The sequence below is a fragment of the Pteropus alecto genome, unplaced genomic scaffold (assembly GCF_000325575.1).
Source record: "Pteropus alecto unplaced genomic scaffold, ASM32557v1 scaffold8, whole genome shotgun sequence".
Classification (NCBI taxonomy): Eukaryota; Metazoa; Chordata; class Mammalia; order Chiroptera; family Pteropodidae; genus Pteropus; species Pteropus alecto.
In genome coordinates, this window is record NW_006494609.1 from 16463948 (window position 1) to 16475483 (window position 11536).

At 35.2% G+C, this 11536-nt stretch overlaps 1 protein-coding gene across 2 annotated transcripts in view; it reads left to right on the plus strand.

The window, feature by feature from the left end:
* The first annotated feature begins 9396 nt into the window (after positions 1–9396).
* UNC79 (unc-79 homolog, NALCN channel complex subunit) overlaps positions 9397–11536 on the plus strand; it is a 172331-nt gene continuing 170191 nt past the window's right edge. Inside the window, exon 1 of one of the 2 annotated variants that reach the window (XM_025042103.1) lies at positions 9397–9499. In XM_025042103.1, coding sequence (XP_024897871.1) covers positions 9412–9499 — 88 coding nt within the window. In that variant the 5' untranslated portion in view covers positions 9397–9411. The remainder of the gene's footprint in view (positions 9500–11536) is intronic. The other variant, XM_025042104.1, reaches the window with a different exon arrangement.

The window sequence follows — 11536 nt, forward strand, 5'->3', positions numbered from 1 at the left end:
TTCCTAGTGGTCTAAGGCGTTGCCACGGGCAGACTGAACGCTTTGCAGAAAGAAGCTTCACGCGGTCGAGTCAGTTATTAGTCAGTCTCCTGCAGTCCTGCTTCCTCGTTGTTCTTATGCCTTGGAATATCTTTTCTTCCTTAGCACCTTTAGTGTCCCTCTTCTATATCAAAGGGATTCTATATTTCAGATTCATAGATTTCATACTTGCACAGTGAATTTAGGACCTTGTTATAGGATATTTCCCTTCTTTTCAAATTGCAGTGGAATAATTAGCTCAGTTTTCATAGTAATAATCAGATAAGTTTATACACCAAGATATCTCATTCTGTTCTTTTGATTTCTTCTTTCGTCTGTGAGGTCGGGGTTCTCAATGGGAAACTTTCCTTTATCAAATTCTGAAAGTTGTCAAATTGAGAGGCACTTTTCAGTAAGAAGCAAATTCTCAGTTCCATTTGCAAAGAAACTGTGACATCCTAGTTGGCTCTTTGAAGCTTACCATTTAGGGTCTTAGTCATTGTGCCAAACAGTTAAGAAATTTAGGATACTGAAGTCATGTTTGCAAAACATGAAGATTCCATTTTCTTGAGCAGTGGGTCATTGGAATATGATCATAGGTGATAGCGTTTTAATGCTGAAACATGTTAAGGTAGTTTGTTCAAGTGGCCATTGGAAAAAATTCTGTGCAATTGAGCTGAGTTTTCAAAGGGAGACATCAACAGTTACCATTAATGGTAATAGCAACAATAGCTATCATTATCATAGTAATATTGTAGACTAATAATAGTAATTTTATGTGTCAAGCACTGTCCTAAGCGCTTTACATGTGTCATCTCATTTAATCCCTTACAATAACTCTATGAAGTAAATGTACTGTTATACCCATTTTACAGATAATGAAACAAAAGTATAGAGTGGTTAAATAAATTACTCACAGGTACATATCTAGTGAGTATTGGAAAAGGATTTGACCTTGGTGGTTCTAATCCATAGCACAAGCTCCCAACAATTATGTTATACTGTTCCTTCTTGGTACTACTAGTCATCATAGTACAGGGGCACTTCTTTTAGTGACACCTTGGTTTGGCCTTTGAGAATGCCAACATCCATTAACAGCATCCGCAGTTCTGGCTTTCTTTGAGATAAAGGGAAGACATGAAGTGCCTAGTGCTCAGATTTACCATCTTTTTGGAAATTACATTGAACTGTACCTGAGGTGATATGGACAGCGTTTCAATTCCCAGGTGTTTTAGTGTTATCTCCTGTTCAGCAATTCATTGCAGATAGCAGGTCAGGGAAGAGTTGACAGCCTATAGGACACACATGCACACACATACACACACATACACACGAAGTGGGAGGAAGGAAAAAACACCGAGGAATGCAACATGTCACAGGTTGGGCTTGAATACTTACAGATTTAACTCTTGGGCTAACTCTAGTGCATTTTCTTTCTTTCTTTTGCCTACTTCAGCTTTTTTTTTTTTTTTCTTTTTTAACCTTTTTCATCTCTTTTGTTTACCGGAAATGCAGAACTTACAACTATTGCCCTATATATTAGACTAAGTTATGACCACTTTCACTGTTGGTATATACATCCATAACAATCGTATTTATTTTTTTCATTTAATTTATGATATTAGAAAGTTCATGACAAATAAGATGGCCTAAGTATTTGGTGTCCAAGAGTATTTACAGTAAGATTTTCTATTTACAAACGAGATGGTTCCCTTTGCATTTTATATAATTTTTACATTCAGAAGCACTTCTTGCTTTCAGAATTCAGATTCTCGGAAGAGAACAAGAAGAAAGAATTAGAGATGAATTCTCGCAGAGTAACCCTCTGCTTTTCTATTTGGGTATTCCCAAGGAAGTTAAAATTATTATTATTTTGGTTAAAATATGTAACTTGAAGTTCCAGCAGCTGCATTTGAGTCAGAATTTCATTTTTAGAATAATAATCCTCTGTTTTTCATGCATGCATGTAACTTTCACTGATTTCAGTAGAGTTTGTACATATTTCCAAAGGCAGAGTTTAGCCTAGATGTTTAATTTCAATTAATTTAACACACAGGAGAGGAGAGATTACATGTTGGCCTAACTGACTATATCAGCAGTTGAATAGTTGACGAATGTTCATTTAGCTCAAAATTAGACTCATGTTAGAGTTCATGGAGTTCTCCTAAACTCTAGGTTAGCAGGTGAGTCGTGTGTGTTATTCAGCTTGCTAGCTCTTGATCCTAGATCAGTGTTTGGTTCTTAGAAGAGGATCAGTAAATATTTGTTGAATTGAATTGACTTTAGTTCAGATTTCATCCATTGCAGGAACCCTTCAATAACATTTACTTCATCTAGCAGTGACCTGGGGTCCTGGGTAAAATTTCATCTGAGCGTTGAGTTGTACTCATTTTAATTTAGTTGGGACCTAAGTGCAGGAGTGGACACTCAGTTTACACAAAACTTAAGGGGTTAATTTTTTGTTTGCTTTTAGTGTTAGAAGCAACTATGAAGATCATCTAGTTTAATCCCCCCTTATCACTACAGACATTTCTGTCCATTTTATATTAGAAGCATTCTGGGGCCATGTTTTAAACATCTAAGGTCTTCTTTAAGGATCTTGCCTTTCACCTGGCAGAACATTTAAAGTTTTTCAGTCTTCCTGTGTTAAACATTCTTTTAGATTTTCTTCCTAGATCTCTCTCTCTTCTCGTGCCATTCAAGCTGCTAGTGCATAACGTCTTTCTAAAAATCATTAAGTATGATAAGGGAAAGCTACTTGCTGCTAGCTCTTCAGAAAAAGTTTTATATGTTTTTTAAAAGAGATTCTAGCCTCAGTTCAATAATCTGAATTGACTTGTAATTTCTAATTATTTAGGGAGAATATATAGACCTTCAACTTATTGATTTGAAGTCCACAGAGTAACTTTAGGGCATAGCATGGTCAAATAAATTTTGTTTAGTACATAAATTCAACTTGAATGTCAAAATTCATAATCTTATGGAAGGCTTATTTTATGTATTAAAATAAGGGCCACTTCTCATCTTTCCCCCACACCCACAGAGGTCTTCTTCTCTTGATTTCTCTTGATGCTGGAAATAAATGCTTCTTAAAGAAGATCTCAGGAGTGAAAAGGAAAGGTGAAAAGTTGGCTGCTGGGTCAAACTCTTCTGAGCAGGGTATTCTTTCTGGTTGGGTGTATAGACCTCTGGAAAGGAATTTCAGTGGGGAAGATGGTTTTATCATTCCCGAGTTAGACAGTTTGGTTGGGGAAATAATTTTTTTTTCTGAATAAACTTCACAAAACATCATAAAATCACAATGCATTGTACATTTATTCATGAGCCCTTCTTAAGTTTTTCCACAAATGAAAACATTTCCTTACATTGAAACATGAATGATAATTTAAAGCTGGTTTCATGGATAGCTCATCTTCAGCCATTTTCCCCTCAACCTCACCTGTTATTAAATCTAAAGGCAGTGAGAGAGAAGTTTTACTGTTTCAATGCTGACATTCTTCCCTCCCTGCATGTATGAAGTCATTGCTGCTATCATTTGGGAATCCTGCATGTACAGGAAGGGAAAAATATCAATGTAGAGTCTCCAAAGTTGATTTGACTTAGTGTTTGTTAAATGATATCAAACTTTGGAAAAATATTAATGTATATTTGAAAAAATGTGCTATATTTCCCCTACTGAGGAAAAGTTTGACAAGAGCACTGTACTTAATTTTAAAGATGGCATTAATATACGATATGTAGCTAATTTTATTCTCTATGGCAAAATAATATACCACTCCTATAAGATCCACATCTTGTAATTTTGAAAAGATGCTGGTAGTCGGCTAATTTAGGGCTGAAGTTTGGGAAATAATATTTCTGACTTATATCCATTGTGATTCTAAAGGCATTTTCAGTAGGATAGAACCCCATAGGATTAAAACAAATTTTTGGTGACTGGGCTTATCAAGAATATAACATTGAAAGGTGGTACTTTTAGGTGTAATTGAATTATATGAGGAAAGTATAAAGTCTGATGGAAAATCTGATGGTATTTTACATTAGATGAAGGCAGGCAGGGGTAACTGGAATGTTGATATTATCCCATTGTAAAGTATAAGCTTACAAAGTTAAATACATCACACACACAGAAAGGTAAATTAAATCCCTTTAAAAGTAAAAAAAATTACACTAAATCTTAAGTTATTTATTGCTGAGAAGTATTATATAACTATTCTGAAATTATTTGTATTATTATTAATTGTTTTTCCCTGGACATTGGGTAACAGAAGACAAAGGAAATTGAGGTAAATTAGGCACATGGAAAGTAAAAAGCATGTAGTCATTCTTCTTACATTGTAACATATTTTGCACTAAGAGTATATTAAAACAAATGTAAACTTGAAATAGCAAGCATGCCTGACACTAACCAATTCTTCACATCACTGTAAAATCGCAAATGTAATATTATTAAATAAGAACTTAGTAATGTTTGATCCACATAGAATAAGTGTAAAACAAGATTATTTTCATGTAATGAAGCGTTTATAAATTCTTACCTATTGTGATTAACATATAAGCACGTTTTAAGAGCAGCAGATATATATTATCATTATAATGTGTAGCTGTTATCTTTAATGATAAATAGTATGACCTAATTTTAAAAACTTAAACATTTGACTAAGCAGTCATATCTTCTATTTTTAAATGAACAACTTTTCTGCTTCGTCAGTTTTACTAAAAGGTTTTTATTTAAAAATGAAGGCTAAGAGAAAGCCAGTTTATTTTTAGAATTTATTTTTATTCCCATTAAACTTTTTTAACTTCTAAATTATCTTTCCTCTAGTTTTTTAGTGAGTTTTGTTGAATATTAACGTAAGTAGTAGCAATAATATATGAGATCTTATTGTATGATATGCAGCTACATGATAGATACTGCTTGCTTAGTCTTTAGAATTTTGAAGGTAACTATTTAATAAACCACTGTTTGTGTTCACAAAATAAAATGTTTCCTCCCCAACATGCAAAATTAAAAAAACACACATAAATAACCATTACCATTAGTTCACAACATATGCTATGGACCATCTAATATATATTATTTTACAGCTTTCCAATGTAGTTTAGCTAACATTTTAGAAATATGTATTATTTCTAAATTCATATGCCTGTTTAAACTTCATTATCTCAAATGATACTGACAGAATGTCATGAAACAGTATCATAATATACATATAGACATTATTTTGATGCAATAAACATGTGATTTTTAAGACTTTCTTAATAAACACACATGTTTATTCTTTGCTAAAACATGTTTCTGCAAGTGCCATACCTATATTTTGCAAGTTTTTGTTTACCCGATTAAGACAGTCTGCTGAAAATTTCCTTTGCTTTGAAAGCTCCTTTTAATTAAACATAAAAGCCCTAACTCATTAGACAAAGCCATTGTTTTTCTTTCCAGGAAACCTCTCCTTCACTGAATCGATAAACTGTGAAACATGGGTTTGGCACTGAAACATGCATTTTTATATTTTTGCTCCTTACTAACCAGATAACACATGAGATGCAATGCAACTTCCACAAAATCAACCTTGCGTTATTGGTATCTGAGCCTGAAGCTCTGTGACCCGTACTAGATTTGTAGATGGTGCTAGTGTGGCAATTGCATCTTATGTGGGATGTATCTGGTGTTTTATTATTTGTTTTAGAGTGTCATTTCAATGTAATGTGCTGTTCTTTGTGTCTTTGTTGTCTCTTTTTTTTCTTTGTCCCCCCAACAGCATTTTGTCCCGCACAGGGAAGAAGGAAAACCAAGATGCCTCCAATTTGACAGTGCCCATGACCATGTGTCTTTTTCCTGTGCCATTCCCACTCACCCCATCTCTAAGACCGCAGGTCAGTTCCATCAACCCTACTGTTACTCGCTCCCTCCTTTACAGCGTCCTGCGAGATGCTCCCTCTGAACGTGGCCTGCAAAGTCGTGATGCTCACTTGTCAGACTACCCTTCTTTGGACTATCAAGGCCTCTACGTGACTTTGGTGACTCTCCTGGATCTAGTTCCTTTACTACAGCATGGCCAACACGGTGAGCATTTAATCGGAAACTTTGAAAATGTACACGTTTGTTTACGGATGCTGGAGACTGTTGTTGTTAATGGAATAAATTGCTTGAAAAGTCTTTGTGTGGCTAGAGCCTTTCTTACAGTGAAACTTAATTATGGCGTTTCCCATTCTAACATTTTTTGCTGTTTTATGGCCAGAGGGATGTTATCCAAGTGGGCTTGCGTTGGCGGGGGAATGGGCCAGGGAAAGGAGGAAGACTGTAACAGGAATTTATCTCTTCTCCCCTGATTTGCTTATCATGGAGACTCTTGTTGAAATGATTTGTGAGCTGAGACTTAAAAATTTGCCCCCCTGAAAATATAAGAGGTAGAGCTTAAAGAGCAGGTCGAATGCACAGACTAATTCTGTGGTTTTTTTTGGAGGGGGCGCAAATCACAGAATCTCTCTGGGACTCATTTTTCCTGTCTTATCTAACCTAGCAGGTTAGATAAGAAGAAATCTCTTTAAAAAAAAAGAAGAAGTCTCTAAGAACTCTTCCAAGTTTAACGAACAATCCATAGTTAATTATAAAATGTTGGCCAAGTGGTACAGTGTCTCATGGTGCTATATGCTGTATATGGTGTATAGTGTACAGAAACCCAAGAAAACCAAACTCTTCCCCTTTCTACTGTGTCTTTAGTCAATTTCATTTTCTCGTTTGTTTATTAAATTATTCTAACCCACAAAAAGGTGTACAACAATAATCTCTTCCTTAACTATTCAACATTATATTTGGGTGAACTAAATGAAAAACCATACAGTAAGAAAAGGGATTTTTGCAGAAAGTCAACTTTTAAAACATCAGTTGTTTTAACTTGAAAGCACTGATAATTTGGTTTCTGGAAGTATGATAACCAAAGTTTCACTGTACAGAAATATTGGAATTTGGGAAATGGGTGGATGGTGGGGATTATTTTGCCTTTTAGTTATGGTTGACTCTCCTAAGAGAATGCTAAATGGTTTATTTAGTAAGATATGTTCATAATTTAAAAAATATAAAAAAAATCTATTTTCATAAAAATGATGAAATAATGATTATTGAATTTGTTTTTCTTATACTTACAATTCTGTATTCTAGTGAGTATAAAAAATATAGAAATTTGTAAATTTGCTTATTGTATAATTTTGTAGCTGTTTTAAGCCAAGTTACTTTTATGGTGATCCTGTACCAGCTCAGAACTTAAAGGAGTTCAAAAAGCCTCTTTGAACATGAGGCTTCTAGAGCTTACTGTGGTGGTGAGCTCGTCAGTGCTTTTCTTTTGCGACTACCAGTCCTGAGGTCATCGTGGACCTGCCTGGTCCTGGGATGGGCCACTGTGTTAGGGCAGCTGTCCTTTTTCTTCAAAGCCCCTTGATTAAGATAAAAGCATTCAGTTTGGTAACTCACAACCCATTTAATTGCAATTAATGTGTAAATCATGACGATTTCAGGGGGCACGAGTTGTATTTTTGCTTTTATACCTACAGCTATTTTGTGACGTTCCTCTTCGCCGTGGTCTACATGCTGTGCTCTTGTTCTGCAGAAGAGAGCTCAGAAGATAGGAAAAACTCACTAGACCATCCTTTAGAATTAAAAACAGTGCAGCGTTGTTTCCCTAAATGTGATCCGAACAACATCAGAATGACTGAGGGAGGTTGGAATATGGAGTTCTGGGTCCCACGCTGGAACTTCTGAATAAGAATTACCAAGGGATGGGTTCTAGGGATCCAAGTTTGAACAAGCTCTCTGGGTGATTGATTTGTACACCGAGTCTGAGAACCACTGCACTAGGGCTAGAGGCTGTGTCTGTACATGGGGCAGTGCAGGTTACTGGAAAGAATCACATTTTTGTCTCAGTTCAGCTACTAACTCTTAAGTGGTCTTGGATAGTCACTTCCTTTTCTCCAGGCCTCAGTTTCCTCATATGAAAAATATTCCGAGTGGGGTCTCAGGCTCCTGTCTGTCCTAGTTCTATAACTAGGCTAAAATGCAGCTGAGCTGACTTTTTATGCAGAGCCTCGGTTAATTCTTAGTGAGCCACCTGTGAATTTTTGTTTCATCGGTTTGAGCCCCAGGTTGACTGACACTCGTTCCCCAGTGTACAGTGTGGCTACTTCCGCTCTGTTGTTAGTTGATTGCTTGTCGATATGGCATATTAATTCTAATGATAATCAGAAATGACATGGGGCATCAAAATAGCACTAAGCAGGTAAATCTGCTACAAAACAAAGAAGTCTAATAATTTTCTTTTACAATGGGTATGGAAATGGTCAAAGTCATTATTGTCAAGCCTTGGCTGATGACCTATATATTGGGAGGTCCAGAAATATCAAAATATATATTCAGTGTAATGGGATTTGATCTACATGCATTCTAAAGCTAAATAGTTGTGTTTCTTGAATGTCCTCTATTTTTACTCCTTGTGCAGGTAATAATAATAATGGTAACAATATTAATATTAATAGTAATGGCTAATATTTGTGGAGCACACATTACATGCTATGTTAAGCACTTTACGTTTATCTCGTTTAAACCTCCTAACAATCCTTCTAATGAAGTGAGGTAGGTACTGTTCCTATCCCCATTTTAAAATTTTCATAGAAAGAGTATTAGTAAGTGGCATGTCCTCCCGTGGTAATTGGTAACTAAATGCACAGGATCATGCAGCATCACTTTATGACTTCCTTTCTTTGGTGCATGCTCAACCTGTCATTATACTCAAATGAGGTGATACAAGTCACCTCATTGCCCAGGACTCCAGATGTAGGAAGACTGTGGTTTGGTTGATGGAGCAGAAATAGCCTGGTTTTATTTCCAGTCCTGCCCTTGAATTTTTAAAAACTTCCAGCAGGAAATAATTTAACATTCTTGTGCCACAGTTATTGTGTATGAACTGTAATGGAAGTAAGAATGCTGGAGGGATTTCAGAGTTCATTATCATGATGAAAGTGCTTTTACATAGGAAATCGAGGAGTAATATGAATACCAAGTATTACTGAAGATTGATAAAGTGTTGAGGAAGAGCTCATATCATAGACATTTATATTTCCTAATGCAGTCATTCATCAGTCATTTATTGAGCAAATGCTGTCTGATTATGCACAACGCTGAGCCGTATGTTTCGGAACTCTTAATAGGAAGGGAGCAATAGTTGCTTATAGTTTCAACCTGTTCATAAAAACTCACAATGTAAAATTAGCATATTTTGTTAAATGGCAAAATATTCAGTGACTGACTACTTGATTTTGTTTTGTAGATCTTGGACAGTCGATATTTTATACAACTACATGTTTGCTACCCTTTCTCAATGATGATATTCTGAGAAAACGATGATATCAACGTTAGCTACCTTTCCTCCATTTCTGCACAAGGATATTATTGAATATCTTAGCACATCTTTTCTACCAATGGCTATCTGTAAGTTCAGTCTTACCTAATACTAGATTATTTTTATGTATTGTACAAATGGAAATTACTTTTGCTGTTTTAGGCTGTAGATTTTCAGATTATAATGAAGTCACTTGCTATGTATGTGTGCCATGATTTAAATTCAGTTGTTTCAGCATGATTATTATGGTGAAAATCAAAGACATAGAAGATGATTATATCTTAGAATTGTTTTATTCACATAGTTTGATCTTATGAAATAGGAAGAAAGAATATGTCAAGGTACATATTCATATGTCAAGGTACAGTCTATATTTCTTACATATTAGTTATGGTGTTTTTTGCTACGTTGTAAAGAACGGTGGAGAGAGTGTTGCCTCAGATAAAGAAATTCTTATCTTTTGTACCTGAAGGCAGAAGGGTGTGATGGGAAGAGCAACAGATAGAGAGTCAGGACATGTAGGTTCTAGACTCAGCTCTGTCCGTGATCTGCCCTGTGATGCTAGGTAACTTGCAGAGTTGAAACCTCATCTCCAGCATGAGGCTATAGCATCAGATTTCTCTCATAGGGGTGTTGTGATGATAAAGTGAGAAAAATTTATGAAAACAATTTGTGACTCATGTGCAAGGTACTGTTATAAACGTGGAACACGATTTGAATTTTATTTCACATTACGTTTGACTTAATTCTTCAGGCTTTCCAGACATGAGAGCAAAGAAAACAAATGTTGGGCTGTGGTTTTTATGATCAAAATCCTTCTAAATTATTTTTTAAAAGAAATGGATTATGACTTAATCTACATTTCGGTGAATAATCTGAAAAGATTATGGATTTAGGAATCAAATGGATCTCGAGTCAGATCACAGCTTTGCTACCAACTAGCTGTGTTGTGTGATGTTAGGCAAGTTATCCGAACTTTCTGTTTCTTACCTGTAAAATGAGAATAATAATAATAGCTGTCTCCCGGGGTTGTGATAATTGAGATGATTAATCCAGAAACTGGTAAGGTGCTAGCGCAGTGTCCGGTGTTCAATAAGTGTTGGTTTACTTCTCTCAATTCTTGTTCTATAAAAATACCTTTATAGGTCACCTTCAGTTCCTAGTGATCATTTCTCACCATTTTAATGTTGTGTACTTATGGTATTATTAAAGTTGTTGCTCTGTAAACATATGTACCTTTGAGCCACACTTATGTATTTTATGATCAGCTTTAATTTTAGCTTTGGAATGAAGTTTTCATGTCTTTTAACCAAAGAGTCTGACTTCCGTCTAAATTATATAGTGATTCAAAAAATTAGCAGATTGATTTTACCTATCAAATAATAGAATATTTGATCGTTCTCTTCTTTTGTTCTATGTAACCTTACTGACGAGTGCTTGCTTATGGTTACAGTTTTAGAATTGTATAGTCATTAAAAAAATACATTAACTGTTAAACTTAGGCATATGATTTTTTTTTTTAAAGAATGGAAGGTGAGACTGTACCTTTTTAATAATTTAACTCACTGTATTCCTACTTCTCAGGAATAAGTTAATAATTTTGGGAGAGGCATTGAATATATTGGGTCTCCGAAGTTACACTTAAGAGTAATCGAGCATTGTGACACCAGGCAATTTGTTTCTCCACCCTTGTTTATGAATTTTAACTTAATTAGAAACATAGACTCCAAAACATGCTTTGTAGTCACATTGGAATCCTTACTTATCTAAATATGTGAACCTTGGCAACTGAAGAGAACAAAAGAGTAAACTGAGTTTAGGACATTTGCGTGAATTTTAGTGTTTATTCGTGGAGTGACTTGGTGTTCATTTAATGGTATGAGCAAGTTGCTTATGTCTCTGGAACTCCATTTTTTTTTTTTTTCCCAGCTGTAAAGGAGAGGTTTGGAAAAAATGTTCCATCTCTAAGGTTATGTCTGGCATTAATAATCTAGGTGAAATAACATCAATCTTGTTTTATGTAAGAGACACATATCTTCGCGTCATCCGGTTGTTGATCTGGTTCCCTTATCTCGTTGTTCTGGTATTTTAGTCGCTTAGTTCTGACATTCATTTCTCTTCACTAT